The 19,657-nt window shown below is 46.4% G+C and overlaps 1 protein-coding gene across 1 annotated transcript in view; it reads right to left on the bottom strand.

Moving 5' to 3' along the window:
- The window catches only part of LOC147635823 (protein SEMI-ROLLED LEAF 2-like), a 53,784-nt gene that overhangs the window by 11,806 nt on the left and 22,321 nt on the right, over positions 1-19,657 (bottom strand). The window contains exons 7-11 of the mRNA XM_086801179.1: positions 16,839-17,035; positions 16,494-16,687; positions 15,984-16,417; positions 15,474-15,893; positions 9,541-9,690 (exon numbers count right to left, since the gene is read on the bottom strand). Of these exons, the coding sequence (XP_086657305.1) occupies positions 9,541-9,690; positions 15,474-15,893; positions 15,984-16,417; positions 16,494-16,687; positions 16,839-17,035 (1,395 nt within the window). The remainder of the gene's footprint in view (positions 1-9,540; positions 9,691-15,473; positions 15,894-15,983; positions 16,418-16,493; positions 16,688-16,838; positions 17,036-19,657) is intronic.

The raw sequence follows: 19,657 nt of genomic DNA, 5'->3' as shown, positions 1-19,657 counted from the left end.
TTACACTTAGAAACCAAGACATTAAGCACAAAATTGCACCAAAAAGAGGAGAAATGCATAGTCGTATTAGCAAAAAACTATAATGGGACGCCGATGGCGTGATAAACAAAAGTGAGTGTACAATGATCAATCTAAACAAAAATGCCAAATGGCATAATGAAAGGCCCAAGGAGGGTGTACACTCAAGGCAAAATGACTAAGTGCCAAGATACAAGACTCAAGAGACTAGGCAAGAGGCTGAAAAGGGTGAAGATCAATCGTGACCTCCTCGGTGAAGTCCTCCATAGGCTGGTCCTCAAGTGGGAGGGGAGGGGGAGGTGGGGGGGACAATGCCTCGGGCACAACCTCAAGCTCCTCTAAAATCTCGGCCCTCTGCTGATCAGAGAGATGTGGGTCCTGCTGTGCCTGCTCCCATTCGGTGAAAGGATCTGCCTTCTTTGTCAAGCCCTTGCAAAGCATTCGCAAGTTGGCACTGACAAACACCAAATCATTTGCACGCTGTACACCAAGGCGGTTCCTCTTCTTAGAGGCAATGTGGCTATAAACTGACCAGAGTTGCTCTAGGCAACTGCTACTACTGCAAGCCTGTGAGAGTATGCGCACAGCAAATTCCTGCAACTTTGGAGTTTCCGCACCATAATCCTCCCACCAAAGTGCAGACCCTACCTTGAAGCGGTCCGCCTGTGCATCTGCCAAACCAAAAGCCCCCCGCTTCTCTCTATAAATCTGCAATTGGTCCTTGATTGTGCAGCGATCCTCCTCACTAGTGTAAAGGCGATCCAAGGTTTGTCGAAGGCCTTTGCTCACCTCTTTGTCCTTGTGTTGCCCTTTGCCTTGAAACTCAAGATCAACAATGTAGGCAGCAGCATGGAGGGGAGAGTGGTAGGCTTGCCACCTTTTCAAACATAGGGATTTGACCTGTTTATAGTGAGGCTTGACTTTGAACATTGCTTTTAGCTTCTCTGTCATGCGATCCATTGCCTCGTACACTTTGCCAATGCATGGTTGAGTGGAATCCACCACCCTAAGGAGATCAATAATCGGTTGCACCATCTCCACAAGCGCCTTGGCCTCCTCCCACCATGCCGCATCATCCACCCTTTCCCTGCAAAATTTGCCAACCGTCGTGGAAGCCTCTGAAGTGCGTGCAAACTCATCACTGAGGAAGAGTCCCCTCAATGCCCCGCTACATGTACACAAGCGGCCTAGCATGAGAAAGTTGAATGCAAACCTCGTCTCGGAATACTTAAGAAGAGAGAGGCTTGACTTCTTGGAAAACTCATGCTGCACCCTGTGATGGTTGAGGACAAAGGTCACTATTTTGTTGGCACCCTCAATGACAGGTGCAACCCAATCCAAGGCCCCTATGTCTTTGATAAGGTTGTTGAGGCAATGGGCCATGCAAAAGCACACGGTGATGCGAGGATAAGTTGCTTGGAGAATTGTCCCCGCCGCCCTATTTGCCGGTTCTCCATCCGCACATATGGCAATGACATTCTCCGCCCCCACCGTCTCTAGTGTTGTTGCCCACTCCGCAGCAAGTATCTCGGCACTCTTCCCCGTCCCGGAAGCATCATGGGAGTCGACAAAGTATGTCTCCCCTCGTGAGTAGGCAACAACTCCATGGATGGAGCGCTTTCTAGTCACTCCACCCATCAACGACGAGGGTAACACCATTTTCAGCCCATTGCTCTTTCATGTGGTTGGCCGCCACCTCCACGCTTGCCTTCTCCTTGTCAAGGAGAGAGGTGCGGATGGTCTCCGAAGAGGGGGGAACATAAGAGGGTCCATACTCCGCTATCAATTTGCACATAGCCCGAAAGTATGGAGATCTATCCAAAACACCATATGCAAAACACAAACAAAATTCAGATTTTTACCATCATTTAGTCTTTTAAGTTTTAGTCTTTGAAGTTTAGAGCATGATATTTGAATTTTGAATAGTACATGAGCATAGTGCCAAGGACTTACCGTGCCGCCCGAAATGCTATGTGGTCATGAAAGAAGAATCGTGCCACCGCCATGTCCACCTCCTCTTTCAATTGAGGGTTCCAATTCTCATCAAGAGTACTTTGGCGTCCCCGGGAAGCGGATGCCTCTCTTGATGAACGACGTACATGCGGCGTTGATGTCCTCACAAAGGATGCGGGGTCGACGGCCACTTGAGGATTGCGTTTTGCCAACTCGGCCGCCTCATAAACCACAAGCTTTTCAAGGAGCTCCTTCTTCTTCTCGGCCGAAACCTCCTTGCAAAATTGCACTTCGTTGCCGGGCTCATGCAAGAAGTGAGCACGCACTTTGTGGGCACCGCCGGTTCGCTTGTAGCCGCAAAGCTTACATACCCATGGTCTTGAACCATCCCCTTGACCGTATTGCGAGCACTCTACCTCATCCCACCAACTCCATCGATGTACGGCGGGCCTCCTTCTTCGTGATGGAGCGGGTGTTGAAGTGGTGGAGGCGGCGGCGGACCCGGGTTGAGGAGAGGAAGGGGTTTGAGAAGAGGATGCCATAGTGATAGAGACTAGAGTAGAGCTTGAGATGGATGGTAGAGCTTGAGAAAGAGTCAAGATGGAGAATTGGGATGGAGATGTTGGAGAAGGAGAGCTTGGACAATGGAGAGGGTGAGCTTGGAGAGGGAGAGCTTGGATGTTGGAGAAGGAGAGCTTGAAGAGGGTGAGCTTGGAGAGGGAGAGCTTGGATGTTGGAGAAGGAGAGCTTGGAGAGGGAGAGCTTGAGCCTTGGGTCTTGGAGAGGGAGAGCTTGGAGAGGAGATGGCTTGAGGAGAGCATGGAGGTCTCTTATATAGAAGATGGGGAGCCATGTGGGAGAGGGAGACTCAAGGAAGAAGCCTTGGAGGAGTTGCGCATCACCAAACGGCTAGGAGAGACAGCCGTTGAAGCCCCGCCAACGGTCAAAAACTGCCGCCAACGGTCAGTTTGACCGTCCCCGTACGGACAGGGAACACCGTTCCCGGAACGTTCCCGGAACGCGTTCCCGGCGTCCCCGTTTCGCAGTCTGGCTGCCGTCCCCGTCCCTCCGTCCCGCGGACGTCCCGCCCCCGTCCCAGGCGTTCCCCGTCCCTAGGGTCCGTTCCCCCCGTCCCATGTCACTATGCATGCATGATATCTCCTTACTATTTGCATGTCACCTTGAGGCTTGGACTTTGGACTTGGATTGTTTCTTTTATCTAGGCTGTGCAATGTGGGCCACATTTTGTGCTTTTTGTCACTTATGTCATGTATGATGTGGGCTAATTTATTTTGACTTGTGAGATCTATTCAGTGTTAGTATCTAGCCATGCAAATTACGGTGCACTAGACTTTAGTGTGTCTCTGATTTGGTTATATAAATGAGCATTGTATGTTAAGATTTATCGTCATTTCTAGGAATTATCTAGGTCGTTCCCTGTTTCCGTTCCCCCTCGTTCCCGTTCCCCCTTTTTCTCGTTCTCGTTCCCGTTCCCCTGGTGGTGCTTTCGTTCCGTTCCTGTTCCCGTTCCGTTGCTACTATGAATCCGAGGGACGTTTTTGGACGAGTTTGTGGACTGATGTATGGCTGTGTTTTTGGCTACATCGTTTGGGGCCTCTTGATTGCATTTTCTTGGCATAAAGGGATGCAGATTTGTGTATTGGAATTAGCACAAGACTGTGTAGGACTTCTATCCTGAAAGAATCAGAGGTATGAACATATTGGGCATGCTATTACTTTCAGCCATGTTTGGCCATGTTATATTCAATTGAACCCTTCCTTGAATGCAAATAAAGAAAGACCGAAAGGGGCGCCAAGCTTTGGGGCCAACAGGTGTCGTTGTTTTCTTGTAGGAGCGCTCTAGCTCCATTTTATCTGTTTTCTTTGCTGATTTGTATGTTAGCACAAAGGAGCAGGTAGCTGACATTTTCACGAAAGCCCTGGGAGCAGAGAAGCTTCCCGAATTCCGAACTATGCTTGGAGTCCTAGAGATAGAGTTGAGCTTGAGAGGGAGTGTGAGATGTCAAGCTCAACACGAGCTGACACAGTTATGATATGCCTGGGTGACCGTTTCCACCACTTACATCACTGGCATGTTTAATTGGATGGTGACATGATAGATCTTCGCCAATGATTCTATAGCTCGACTACACCAGCTACTAGTCCACCACTGAGTTATGGCATACTTATCTTGCCAGCTCGCTCACTTAGCGTGTTCACATTATGGACCGCATGTACATAGTACTTTAGTACTTATGTTGTATTTTCTCTTATCTTTTAGTACAACCCTTTTTGTTGTAAAGAAGAAGAAGAGCAAATTTTCAGCCTCTCGTCTTGTGTATTCTCTTCTAGGGTTTGTGTGTGTGTGCGCGCTTGCAAGATCTCAAGCTCTCTTCCTCTCTACATCTTTTCAGACGAGCAGCAGCCAGAAGGTCTCCGATCAGTAGTGGATGTCTCCCACACAAATCCGCCAGCACTTACGCTCTTCCAGATGCCCTGGCCAGCATCTTTTCAAGGCTGTATATAGTCGGCCAGCAGCAGAGAAACCTCCAGAAAGAGTCGACCAGCTTTCTCCTCACGCCTAGATGAAATCTATCACGGTAGATAGCGGTAGAAGGCTCCAGAACAGGCTGATCAGCTCTCCCATGCACCCAAAAAGCATGTGCATGAGCAAACTCGAGTTTCCCCTCCAGTAATAGAGCTCCTCCGCTGAAAATAACTCAGTCGTGTGCTTTTTTGGTCTAGAAGGGAGCGCCTACAAGCAATTGGCTCAAAACAAATCTGGAGCCCGTCTTTTGGCTGCCACGTGTTAAAATAGTTCTGCCCAATGTGAATATCTTATATGTTGTCCAGTCACTTATAAGTGAGTGTGGACCTGCACCCATAATTATTAGTATGTGAAATCATAAAGCTGTAAAGTGGGCTTTTAGGGTCACTTACCACCTGCAAAACGCATGTAGACCACCTGTCTGTCCCAAACATGTGTGCACATACATGTCCACAGGGTGCCTAGGCGTCCCCCGCCCCATGGACAACACAGGCAGTAATCTCAGGCATTGTCGAGGCAAATAAGACAAGTCATCCAAATAAAAAATCAAAGTCATGAGAGTAGGACCATGGCATTTTCTTTTCCTCTAGTCCCACAGGTCTCTCATGGCATCATGATGCTCCTCAGTGGTTGAAATCACCTTACATATTGGGGTGATTCTATTATATTCCGGCTTATAGCTGTGATTAATGTATGCCTTTTTCATACTTAATAGAAGTCTCTTTCTTGGAAAAAAATAAAAATAAAATCAAAGTCATGCACACACATGAGAGCAACTAGACTGGAAGTGTTCACGGCTTCATAATCTGCTCAGTTGTATCAAATAAAGTGTTCACGGCTTCATAATCCTTATAGAATCTTCCAAAAACATAAATACAAAAGATCACCAGGATAGCTAGTCCAAGAAAATCACATCATGTCAGGCTCCATGAGCCATACATGTACTGTCATGTCAGGCTCCATATGCCATACAAACACACCATGTCAACCTCCACAAGCCAATGTCAAGAGGCCAGATATGAGGAGATTGGAGAAGTTTTTACAGCCCAACAGGCCCCCAAGAGTGTCAGGACATGCATCAATGGCTAAGACATGTATTGGGCACAAAATGAACATGTTTAATGACATTTGTAATGATATTTTTGGGTCTGAAAAGGGTTAGCCAAACTGCATACACAACCAACCTACCCAATACCTAATTTATAGGCACATTCATGTTCATTCATAGACTATATTGCATTTGGGAGACAACCACAATTTACACATCTTATCAGCAAACAACCTCTTCCATGACTGTTTATCTCATGCACTAGTGGAAGACTTCAGTTCATCACCAAATAATGAGTAGTTCATGCATAGCATCATTGTTTGCTTAGCATGTCAGAGTCTTAGATCGGAGTTGGATTTAAGCAATTCATTGTACATAAGCATGTTTTGGCAATATATAGTAGTTTAGGTCAAATCAAGTCTTCTCTAATGAGTTATTACAAAGTCAATTGGCATTGATCTCTTTTAATTAGCAATAATCATCATTAATTACGCTTCCACATAGTTAGCATGTTACACATACTTGACACATTGACCTCCGCTATCTGGAAGACTCAACTCCTACCAAAAGCCAAACTTTACTCTTACCTCACCAACATCCTTCATTAAGGGGATTGAATGAAGTCTTTGGAGCAAAAGAATTTCTCCTTAATCATACACTCCATAGAATCTTGTTGCTATTGCTTCTCTCATAAGCCACGGCTGGGTGTAGAAGTGATGCAACGCCTCTTCACACGCTTGCTGCCAAGTCCAAGCCTTGAAGTTGGCCTTACAGAGGCTGAATTAGCCGTACAAGCCAGCAGGCAGGGTAGACTGGCGCATGTGGACAAAGCAGGCGGACAACAGGGCAACGCGGAGAGAGAGAGAGAGAGAGAGAAAGAAAGAAGAAAGCTACTAGAGGCCGAACTGTCAATGTCTTCTGGATGTCCAAAGAAAAAAAAAAGGACAAAATGAACATGAAATAAACTATGAAAGTACTGAGATAGTGGGGGGGTGTGATGGATGGAGCACTACTGCTAGAGGCTCAGTATGCAACCTAATGCGCAAGGTATACAAGAATGCAATGCAAATCTGTCTAGCTCCAACCAGTACCATAATGGGGGTGTAATATGTGATACATAGGCAATGGCGAGGCAAAAATACCTCGGAGCATGATCTCCGGGTGTGAGTGTAAGTGAGCTAGCCGCTCCTGGATATGGTGCTGATGTCGAACCCATATCTCTGTGATCTCAATCTGATGTAGTCTGGGAATCTGGTAGCCTGGCGCTCTCGGTCTCCGTCTGGCTCGGTGGTCCGCAGCGCACCTAAGTGTAACCCCCTCCTGTGTCAGGGTAGGCATAGATCTCTGGAAGAAATCAGTGAGCTGGAGCTATTGCCCACCTCTCCCTGTGGTATGAGTCCGTATCAGTGTCTCTCTGTGGCGCTGTGTCTCTAGCAAGAACTGGCCGAGAGAGAGAGAGAGAGAGAGAGAGAGAGAGAGAGAGAGAGAGAGAGCAGTGAAGTTAGCGATCTTTTTTTTTTGGCAGAAAAAAAGCATATCATAAAGCCATCTTAGGGTTATGTCATTTGTAACCAAACAGCTATGCTATTTTTGTTATAAAAACGCATCAGGACTGTTTTTTATTAAAACGCAAGTGGGAGGCAGGGACCGCCGGGGGGGGGGGGGTGTGTTGCGGTGGTTTAGAGCACACTTTAAAAAAGGACCGGTTCTTGAGGAAAAAAGCACTGTAGTGTTTTTTTTGTGCCCATAAAAGGGAAGGCCTTAGGTCCCTTGTACTTGGCCGTGATGAAATCGACTCAAGGCTCTTCATCTCTCATGCGTGGAGTATAGGTGGGTCACCTTGTTTTGCATGCTTTTCTCCAGTTTCTCATGTGAAACGTATGTTTTTTCTCTGGCTTTTTTGAATTTCAGAATTGGTCACATAGGTATCGTGCAGCAGAAGACCTTTCTTTCTTTCTATTTCTCCCTTTACCATGTCGGCACGAGTCCACTTTGTTCATGAGGTTTCCGACCATGAGGAAGATTGTCCTCAGAGGTCAGGGGAAAACCTCGAAGTGCAGCCGGAGGTGGTCGAGGGAGTTGAGAAAGCTTAATTCGAGGAGGAGATGGCATAACTCCACTCAAAATTCAAGGAAGAGATCCAACTTTTGCCCGATCACGTGGTTGTACTTCAGCGAGCAGTGATTGGTGCAGTGGCTCCTGGGGCCTCTTGACTCGCTGCCAATCCTCATCGGATAAAACTCACCCCCAGAAGGCTGCTCCATACATCAAGGTTAGTGTGACGAGGGTGTCAAAAAGCCAACCCTTCGTCCTGAGCTCCTAGAAATGTGCACGGAAGCACTGCCGCTGAAGTAAGCGCAAAGCTTCATATCCCCTCGTCACTTTGGCATGTGCTGCGGGAAGCATGGTGAAGCGTCGGCACTGAAAGTGACACCAAGGTAGACATAGGATGAGACAAACTCCACAGGATCCCCTCTGTATGTGAAGCTCAATCCGTGTAAAGGGGTAGGAGGTATTGAAGACCATTACCTTGGTTTTACCAAGGTTAACAGGGAGGTCCCGCTAAGTGCAGAACTCCTGTAAGGCATCCAAATGTCTCTGATGCCCCTCGGCTGAATCTGAAAGGAAGACGATGTCATCTGCATAAAGCGTGGGACCAGCCCGCCTAATCTGGCAATGAAGCTTGAGATCTCATCAATGTAGAGGCCAAAAAGAGTGGGTGATAGAGGGCAGCATTGTTTCACCCCAACAATGCTAGAAATCTCTTGCGATGTACCTCTAGGGGATCTCATTCGTCCGATGACAGACTCAGAGGGTGATGATGCTCCAAACCATGTCACATAGGACTCCTATCCCCTGTAGACGTTGTAGGAGGCCGGCTCGGGAAACAGTATCAAAGGCTTTGCAGAAATCCACAAAGAAGCAGTAAATCCTCTGATGTCGTGCTCTACTCTCCTCCATGATGGCACGGAGGGTGAGATGTAGACAAGAGTAGAGTAGCTCCTCCGAAAGCCTGCTTGTCTTGAGACTCTGCATCCGTGTTTCTCTGCAAATGAACTAAGCTCTGACTCTAGAACTGATCCATAGAGTTTGGCCAATGTGTGGCCAAACATGATCGTCCTGTAATTATTAGGGCCAAGTGGACCTCCGGCTTTGAGGCTAGGGGTGATGGTGATAGCGGACCAAGAGGGTGGAAATCTTTCACATAGGGCTCTATTGAGCATGTAGGCTAGTAGGGGCGCCAGGGTATCATCAGCACGTGAGATGTAGCATGACTTTTTGAAGAAGACAATGTTGGCAAGAACCTAGATGCACAGCACTGTATGATGATAAACCCTAAAGCAGAGGATGCAGTAAACCCTAGACTGCTCCTTTCTAATGATAACCCTACAAACAAGGAGTACAGTAAACCCTAATTTGAGAAAAAGAGATGGGGGCAGGGAGGAGATGGAATCCCTCCTGTCCCACCCGGCATGCCAAAAAGAGCTACATCTGTAGCAGCTCTCTATGCCTAATGGGAAAATGAATGGAAATGACCTGCATAAGTGAAGAGACACTCACCTACTTACATACACAGTACTTAGATTTGCACCAAGCCAAGAGATGTCTTTTAAAAAAAGAGGTTTCTTTATACAACTTTAAGGTTACTTGCACACCCGTTTGCATATGGGATAAACTTACACACACCTCATAATGTGCCCGAACTGATTAAACTTTTGCAACCTCATAATGTCCAAATTGATCAAACCATTACAACCAATGGGCATCTCACCCATCTACACTCAAGAAAGCCAGTTCAAAAGAGTGACCAAACTGGGAATAAAGCAGGCAATGGCAATAGCACTCACAAGCAAGCCTTCTATTGCACAGAAGGCTGTAATCTAAACACCGAGGATCACTTTAAGCAAGCAGCACAATACACCAACTGTACAAGACCTTCAAAACAACATATGTGGACATGAATGTAACTAACCTTTGCTGGTGAGAACAGCAGTATCAAACTAAATGTCATGGAGATGGCCTCATAATTGGCTGGCAAGTTGTTATCCAAGTTTGCTTCACTCCACAATGATGATAAGAGCAGAGCTGCTTGATCCCCACTCAATCTGACTGCAGCCATTTCCTGTAACCAAGACAAAGGAGAAACTATCATATGCACTGCAATGAGACATTAAATCACAAGTGCCCCTTAAACCTATCATTCATGCTTCATGTCACAATAGACGATCTACTTTGCTTCATTCCAAAAATCCTAAACATGCTATCCATTAAAAGTGAGCCATTGTTCTATTTATTAAACACAGTCAGTAATTCAGGTACATTTTTACTTGGTCAGATGGCCAGTAATATCAGGTATTTTTTACTTCGTCAGATGGCCAGATGGCCAGTGAGACATACTTCAAAATTACAGTTTTCCTTGAGCAAGAAACACTTATTGACAGAATCAATCATGCCAAGGGCTGCCCTTTCCATGATTGAGTACTTGCGCTCTTTGTTGACCAGGATCTTCCTAAAATATCCATGTATGAAGAGCAAAATGTCACTAAGCATGATTTTGGCCACAGAAACTCAGTATTTCACAAGGCATTTTTTGTTAATGGTTACTTATGACACTTGGCTGAAGGAGAGGAAAGATGAAGGAAAAATACCTTAAAGGTGCCTTGTGTAACAAGCTAACTTAATCTTTGGATCTCACCCTTCCTGTCTCCAGGCTCGGGATTTGGCTCCTGGCGGCTCTGCCCTCCAACCTCGCCTCACACTTTCGAGATGTCAGGTTGCTTGGAAGAGGTTTCTTCCAAGTGGATTTTGATTCTGAGGACGCAACCTCAGAGGTTTTGTAAGACGGACCTTTGCCATTGGGCTTGAGGAAGATATTCTTTCTTCCCTACTCCAACTATTTTGACCCTATTGAGGAAGACCAGAACTGTTTCCTAATTACTCTCAGATTCCCAGGTCTTCCTCGCGCATATTGGCCTTTGTTAGAGGCCATCGGGTCCGCCTTTGGGCTGGTTCTTCAAGTGCCCCCTCTCCAAGCCTTGCCGACATCTTCTACCCAGGTGGTTACTGCCTCGGCGGATGCTGTCCCCAGGGTCATGGTTCTTGCCCGTGACATTGAGCTCTTTGAGGACTATGTTTTGCTTCCGGGCCCTTGTGGCCCTTTGAAGCAAGGTAGGGAGATTGCAAGTAAACCCGATCAGTGCCGGGTTTGTCACCAATAGGGTCACTTTGCTCGAGATTGCCCTCGGGCTCGGGGTCACACGAGGCCTCGCACGCGTGCTTCTCATGTGCCACCTCCCTTGGTTCCTTCCCCTCCTTCAGTCCACCAGGTGTGGCGAGCTGTCTCTCACACCCGCCCCCCCTGGTGCGATTGATGGGAAGGCCTCCTCGGATCATGTACAAATAGATGATGTTTCTGGTCAGAGGGATGTGTCAGCTGATGCATCTTTGCAAAGAGATGATATCTCAGATCAGGATGCCTTTGTTGAGTCCTCTCTACTTGGAGGGGGCGATATGCAAGATATTCAACGCAGTGGGGATCATGTATTGCAGGATTTTCAGCATGATGCCATTGCTCTTGATGCCCCGCAAGGCAAACAGGTTTCTCGTACATATGCATGTACTAAGCATGGCCTTGGACAAGGGCATGTCAGTGGACTTTGCCCCGTGGATTATCCCGTCCTCTAGCATTATGAGGCGTCCTCAGGTTGCCCATCGTCTTCTTAGATCGGGGGTCAAACCCTTTTCTCTTCCATGAGAGTTGTCTCATGGAATGTTCAGGGCCTTGGAGGACTTCCCACCTGTGGTAGGAAGCGCCTTCTGAAGGACCAGCTTCACCCTGCTGTTACAGGAGGGTCTATGGATGTACTTTTGTTGCAAGAACACAAATTGGATAGATCTCAGTGTGGCAAAACTGATAAGATGCTTTCTGGCCACACCTTTTGGTCCTCGGCAATTGGGACTAGAGGGATCTATTATACCTCATGTTATTGGGAACGGTGTTATCATCCCTGCTAGAGCGCAGTGGATCTTGATCATGCATGAGGGTCAAAAATTGGGAATCTTGAATATCTATGCACCTAACGTGAGAGGTGAAAGGGTGGCCTTTTGGGACACCATTACAAATGTCATTCCCCAGGTTGATCATCGGATAAAGGGAGGAGATTTTAATATGGTTGAGCAACCTTCTGACAAGAAGGGTGGACGCGAAGGGGGTTTACACCCTTTGGAGCGAACCTCATGGGAGAGGTTCACGCTTTCCTTTTTTGGCAAGGATTGCTGGACTGAGGATGACTTCCAGAGAAGGCCAAACTCCTTATCTTTCTCTTGGCATAACCGCAGGAGCGGGGATGAGAGCATCTTTGCACGTCTGGACAGGTTTTATGTGGATGATTGGTCCTTGGACAGAGGACGCACCATTGCTATTATGCCTGGCACCACCAAATCCGATCATTGCCCCGTCGTTTTGTGTCTCAGGAAGCCTGGGGCTCGCTCGACCTCTCCCCGTGTCCGTATCCCTGACTCTCTTTATCTAGATACTGACATTTCCCTTGAGAACAGAGAGATATGGAGATCTTGTGACGGTCCTGATCCTCGTCATAATATTGTGCTGGCTCTTGAGAGGACTAGCCATCATTATCATAGCACTGCCTTGTCCAAGAAGGAGGAGGTTCTGGACAAGGAGAGAGCTATTAGGCGTAGGATTGCTACTCTTCAGAGGGAACATGAAAAGCATCCACATGCGTCTTGGTTTACAGCCTATTGACCACAGTTAGAGCAGAGCTGCAGTTGGCCATGGACAGGAGGGCTGAGTTCGCATTTCATGCAAACGAGGCTTTTTGGACTTAGATGGGTGGCAGATGCAACAAAGAGTTTTTCTCAGCACACAAGCCTTCCCATAGCACGGATTCTGTGAGGTACTTGCAGGATTCACAAGGTGACGTTCAAATTGAGCCTGATACTTCATCCTAACTTGCTACCACACGCTCTTGAAGCGGGAATCGCCACCATAAATACTCTGTCACACCGTTACGGGCGCCCGTCCAAGTTGTAGCTTTGGACACTATTTCTTTATATCTTGAATGTATGACCCTTTGGTGTATCTACCATGACTCCTTGATGTAAGATAATGGCAGTAGCTCTTGTTAATCCTAGAATTGGATTAACATCAGGAGCGAACGAACGTACGCTTTTAGAACATAAAGGGAATGGGAGTTTACTTCTTAGGGGAGAAGGAATGGACGTTTGCTTAGGGATTGGTGGATGGAACAGATGTTCTCTTTAGATCAAAAGAGAACGGGCATTCGAAGTTAAGTGCTGTGTGGAACGGGCATTCGCTTCTCAGGGGAGAAGGAACGGACGTGTCTGATCTAAAGCGAATGCTTGTTTTATCTTTCAGCTTTGAAGGGCACGTCCATGCCAAGAAATATCAGAAGGGAACGGGCGTTGCCCCGAGGAACAGAGATTGGATTTCACGCAGCATTTGAGAGACTCTAGCCAGAGGATTGCACAGATTGATGCAACCATTCCCAACCACTGGATTACTGGATCTTTCTTGGATGGCCATCATCATTCTTGGTTTGGGGTTTTCTCTAGGACAGGTGTTCCTCTTCAGGTTATGGGTCTCCCCTTGCCTAGGGAGGATGATGTACCTGTTTTTTTTTTTTTTACAGGATGGATGGCAGCTGGAGAGATGTGACGTGCAGGACCTTATTGAGGGCCCCTAGATTCGTCCAGTCAGAGTTGTTGGTAGGTTAGGCAAGCACGTCTTTGTTGACCCCCCCCCCAAGGATAATCACAGAGAGTGTTAGCCTTTGGGTGTATGGTGGCTACCCTATCAGACATTTGCATTGGGACCCCGGTGAGTGGGAGTGGAAGGATGCTTGTAACCCTTTGAAAAGCATGCCTTTTTTCAGTTATACGGTGCGGAATGCCAGACATCTTATCTTGGGACACAATCTAAGTGTCCCTACTCTTAGACCCCATTGGGAATCTTACAGCATTTCGACTGACATTCAGAGGGTATTTTGGCGGAGATTGTGGCATTCTTATAGGAAGCCATAGATTTCCTCCTTTATCTGGGTTTCTCTTCATGGTGGTCTAGCCACCAATCAGTGGAGGTTTGTTACTGGTGCTTGCCCAGCATGCCCTAGATGTGCAGGTGTTTCGGAGTTAGTTCACCATTGTTTATGGGAATGCAGGAAAGCACAAAGGGTTTGGTATGCGATTGCACACCTCTTTGGCAGGACTAAGAGGGATGCTATCATTTCTTTTGGTTCTATCATTTGGTTGACACAGTCTGGGCCTCAGCTGAGATTCGAGGGGACCACCATTATGGTTAAGCAAGGAGTTGCTCGGCAGTGTTGTCTTCACGATTTGCCACTTTCACACTTTGTCCCTCCGGCACAGAGGTTAGACAACTCTTGGGGGATTATTGCTAGCATCTCAGCCTGGAATATCTGGAAGGCTAGATGCACTGAGGCCATTGAGGGTCCTCCCGTTCTTGTTTCTCAGTGTCTTTGCAAGATTTGGAGTGATATTATTCACACCATTATGGCTACCTGGGCCAAAATCCAAGGATCTTTTAGGGCTCCGGAGAGGAAGCGCAGCCAGTTTATGAGAGAGTGGGACATTGGTATCTTTTTCACATCCTCTCATTCGGAACTCTATTGGCAGCACACAAGGCTCCTGATTGGTTGAGATCTCCAGCTTGCTTGGTGTGAAATCTCCATTTTATAAAATTTTTTCATACTTAATATAAGTCTCCTTTCTGAAAAAAGGAAAAAGTTTGCAAAACCCACCACTCCAATACCATATCTAGAAAACTACAAAGTGCCTATTGAAAGCTGGTCCACACTCTTAGAAACACTTGGTTATACCATCCATGACCAAGAAATCCAGAAAATCCTCCTTGGGCCATCTGGTGAGCATCTCACCAAATCAATATGCCACTTTACCTCCTAACCATTACAGAGGTAAAATCGATGACAGGCTGGTTTCTGCTACTCAACCTTAATAAATATTCATTCAGTCCATTTGTTGACAGGAAGCATTCAGAACATTGCCTAGTAAGGCGCCTCTGAAAAGCTGCTTTGCGAGGCAATCCAAACTCTCTAAGAAGGCTGTGGCCTAAACGGTACATGAAAGGTTATTCAACCATTGATTTGTGGACCTCTGGCATCAACCTAGCACAAGCAGATGTAGAGAGAAGACTTCCCCCTCCTGTCTTTTGTGGTTTTACTAGGCCCAGCATAAAGATGCCAACCCACTCTTATTAGCTTTTGCTGCTGCTGCTTTGCTCTTTTGATATTATAAGCTACCTATACACGACTCTTCAATTTAATAGTGATCCCTACTATGGTACAGTGACATACACTCAGGAGAGCTTGGCAATTGCAACTACCAAAAAGAGCTCTTAAAAGCAGACTGCAACTAAACACACAAGCCTTGAAAATTCTTTATTTTGACTGACTTGCCACAAAGAAGGTCCCGTCTCCTCTCTATCCAGCAACTGTAAACCACTATGACTAAGCATGACCAATCCATCATCCGTCATCCTTAGAAAGGCACCTATGACCAAACACATACACATGGACCACTTCAGTCATGTCTAAATCCATTGCGAGACAAGTAACATAAAAACAATTTCTGCCGAATGGACCATAAAAGATCAGCCCACCACGACAAATGTCATTTAAGGCTCATGACCAATGACAAAAAGCATATGCACTAAAATTCAATATTCATTACCATTGAATTCTATCATTGAGAGCAAAGTGCTTCTCTAAGTGCTAACATAGGTTCTGAGGTTATATAGTTTGAACACTGAATCTCCAAATTTACCTACAGGCTTATCTTCCTTTCAGGAAAAAAATAGTGGAAAGAAGGGCTTATTTGTTTGGAACATACGAGCTCTTTGCTGTTGGGTGGGCTTACACTATCCACCTTTGGTTCTGCTTCCTTTGCAAATCCAGCTGGCTTTGATTCCATACTCTCTTGCTTTCCTAGTGTTGATCCAGACAGCATGTTTCCATCCTCTGGTACAAACTTGCCACTGGGAGAGGTGTTCATTAACTGAGAAGCATGGTGTTCTTTCCTCAGGGTGTCCAACAGCACATTTGCTGAGGTAAAAGCCAATGCACTTGTGGACAGACTTTTCTTAGAATCATTTGTTGGAGCATCCGATGCAAGAGTCATGTGGCTTTCCTCATTCCAAGTTGGCATTGGAATCAAAACAGTTTTAAATATATGATGTGCCCTGATTCGAGTATCACTGTCCGGGTGGACCATAGCCAGCCCTAATTGGTGAAGTAAAGCCTCTGGAAAACTCTGTAAAATAGGTATAAAATTGAAGCTCAGCACTGTAAGGATAACTAAAAGTGAGAGTAAGACCACCAATCAAAAATTGCAAAAACTTGCCTGTTGTGTTTGTGCCAAGCTGGGAAGAGAAGCCATAATACGGCCTAGAATCAACAGGGAGCTTATTAAGCTCCTAGAAACCACTGCAACAGATGACAATTTCTCAAGAGTCAATGCCATCATTTCAAAGATGGGAGTGGAGTCACCCACCTTTCTTACAAGTTCTAGTAAACACTCTTGAATAGCTGATTGAAAATCTTTGTTCCAACCCAGCTCCACATGACTGGAAGCCTCCACAGAAGCTTGTAAACTGTTGCGTAAGTGCCGCAACATATCACTTAAAATACCGATTTCAACCACAGTTGCTTCGGATTTTGACTGTCGAGCGAGACTGGCAACAATTTTTACAACATCAGCCTTCATTTGGGGCCGCTGATTCACATTTAGATGATCGAGGTGCCTTACCAAAACTGCTAGCAAAAAGCAGTCATTCCCTGCAGCAAGTAGCCAATTCAAAGCCTAGAGCAAAAAGAATACCCAAATACTTCAAAATCCATAGAAAATACATACCCAGATTTTCCACAAAATGTAAAACTTGCTGTAGAACAGCCAAAGCCAGGCCCCGCTCAGGTGACCAATGTTTGCCCAAGTCAAAGTAGCGAAACATTGGCTCTAGAAAGCGGCGCGTTGTGGTCGCTTCCTTAGCAAACTGAGCTATCTTCTCCACACATATCTGTGCCCACACAGTGGGCATCTCGGTCGTGCTGACAGACGAGGCAGCAAAAACTTCTTGTCATGTTTGATTGTTGTGTAGATGCTTGCAGAAAAAATATATGTATCCATCCCCACTCATTGCTTCTAGCTGCAAGCATAGATTGGAAAACACACACACACATCATAACAACTATTGCCTACCCTGACGGTTCTCCAAGGTGGGAGGCTTCCTTCCGAAAAGAAAGTTTTGTAAAAGCGTCCACAACTGTTGACATGGGTGCTCTTCCTTCACCTTTGACAACCTCCTTGACCCAATACTGATATGCTTCTCCTTTACTAGCATTGTCATCAGCACTCACAAAAGGATGCTCGTAATTCTCCATTATCACAGAAACAACCTGCACAAAAGAGATTAACCCATCAGTCAACATAAGCAGTACATATCCACACCCATCAACTACAACATAAGCCATGCCATGGTCGACCCACCACCCTAAACTCCTGAGTAGGAAATAGTTGATCGGACTTGTATCGACCTCCCAAGCCTTGGAGGGTTAACAGGTCTAACCTTGGGACCTGGGTTTGGCTAACTCAAGGGCTGATGAGGTATCTACTTGGGAGGTCTAGCGGTTTTTAAAGGCTTTGGCTATTTTAGGCAGTAAGTTATTAGTGGCCTATATAAGTGAGCTTTTGGCTTAGTTCACAGGAGAGCTGCTACAATCCTCTGTACAACATAACCTAAGGGGTGTGTCCCTAGTGGTATGGGACACTGAGGCTTCTTGTACATGAAGCCATGTCTCTTGGCGCCTGTACACCTCCAGCTCCGGGGTGAGCTCGAGGGGCTCTATGGTTGAACCATGAGCTCGATGCCTGGTTCTTTGTTTTCCCTTGTTAGATGCTAACCACGGGTGATTCCTCTCTGAGGGAACTTTATACTCATATCAGAGCCAAGGCCCTGCTGGTACAAGCGTCTTGGGAAACATGCAGGATGAAAGCGCTTTTGTGGCCAGCTTTCCTCTTCAAAGGGGCGACTGCCTGTATGGCCTTTCTTGATCTAGGCCAATGCATGTATACCGGGAGATCTGGACCTGAAGAGAGGTGCGTGAAAGTGATGCTATGGCTGTTATTTTAGCAAAAATTCACGCAAATATTTGTTTATCAGACAAACACTTTGTCGCCAACACAGGCATGGATACTTAGATCTATGCGTTGGCTACAGCGGCGGGGCAGCAGCAGTATGTGGGCTGGTAACCTGGCAATACAGGTTGTAGAGGCCCTGGGCTGCTAGCCATACAGATTGTACAGGCAGGGCTGCTGTAGATGAGCCATGCAGGCCGTATATTGGTTGTGCAGGCCATGGACAAGCCGTACAGATGCCATATAAGCCCTACGGGAAGAGCATAAACTGAGATGCGGTAGATCTGTGACATGCATGTGCTACACATGTGGGCATATAAACTAAGGTGTTAGAAAAAGAAAAAGGGTGTGATACTTGCAGGCGCCCAAGAAACAGGCTAAAAGAAAGGGGGTTGACAATGGCATCTTCAAGTCTCCCAAAACACATCATCTTTGCCATATTCTTACAAAGGATGGCATTGTAATGCGTCCTGCCAAGATTAAAGCCATTAAAGAATGCATGAGAGCTGCAGTTCCCCAAGTGCGACCCCCCCCCCAACTACAAGAGCATGGGAGAGATGATTGAGGCAGAGTTCCCATCCATTGTGTGGACTCCATGTGCTGCACACTACTTGGACCTCATGATGGAGGACATAGGGAAGCTTCGATGGGTGAAGCCGGTTGTGGATGAGGCCGTATGCATCACTACCTTCTTCAGGAAGAAACACCAAGCATTATCTATCTTCCGATCCCACTCACACTTGGACATGGTGCGGCCATCCAAGACCCGATTTGCCTATATGTATCTTGTGCTTAGCAGGCTACATGAGGTACAGGATGCACTTCGAGCCTCAGTGGTATCACCGGCATGGAGGGAGATGCGTGATTCGACCAGCGTGATTCGACCAGCGAGCCCACTCAATACATCCAACGCAAAGTGTTGGATGAGTCCTTTTGGTTTGATATTGAGGGCTTAGCAAATTCCTCAAACCCATGTATGTCTTCATCCGATTCAGTGACATGGAGGGCTCTACATTGGGGCTCCTCCATCATCATTTTCATCGGATGAGAGAGAGTGTCATTAGTCACCTCGCCGACTATCACTCCTACCAAGTATATCTAATATCTATTATGTAATATGGTTTATGGTACGTGCTGTAATTTTGGTTATATGATGTACTTACTATTGGATATCTATTTTGAAATTTGGAATGTCAGATGTGGCAAGGTGATGGCCATTGTTGACTCGCGATGGACTTTCATGCATCGTCCCATTCACGGGATTGCAGCATTACTCCATCCGATGTTCAACAAGGGCGATCTCCAAACAGACACGCAACTCAATTTGCTCAAGGATGCTTATGTGTCTCAAGTGCTTAGCTATGATGACATGGTGACCTTCGATGAGGAGTTGGTCATCTACCGCAATCAGGTGGGAGTTGCCTTTGGCAAGTTGAGTACCTCAACAGTTCAAGGGCAGGCGAAGGCGAAACCACTTACGTGGTGGGACATCCATGGATACCAGGCCAAAACTGTCCAAAAAGTGGCCTTTAGATTGCTATCTCAGGTTTGTAACTTTAAAGTTCTTAGTTTGTATAATGCAGCCAATGTGTAATCTTGTCTTTTGACATTTACCAGTGCTATGTGACATGTGCAGAGTTGCTCTGCTGGTGCATGCGAACGGAATTGGAGTGCATACTCTCTTGTGCACACCAAGATCCGTAATCACTTAAGTACTCAGCAGTTAGAGAGGTTGATGTTTTGTCGATCCAACCTCCATCTTTTGCGCACACTCAAGACAGCCACTGGTCTGAAGAAGGTAAATTACTTGCCAACTCGAAATGTTTATTATTGAACTTCATATGCGTAACCTCATGAGTCATGAGTATTGAATCTTGAGTCCT

Source organism: Cibotium barometz, chromosome 8, assembly GCF_041138505.1.
Source record: "Cibotium barometz isolate CiBa-2024 chromosome 8, ASM4113850v1, whole genome shotgun sequence".
Taxonomy (NCBI): Eukaryota; Viridiplantae; Streptophyta; class Polypodiopsida; order Cyatheales; family Cibotiaceae; genus Cibotium; species Cibotium barometz.
Note: the sequence above shows the minus strand (reverse complement) of the source record. Positions and strands in the feature narration are given on the sequence as shown.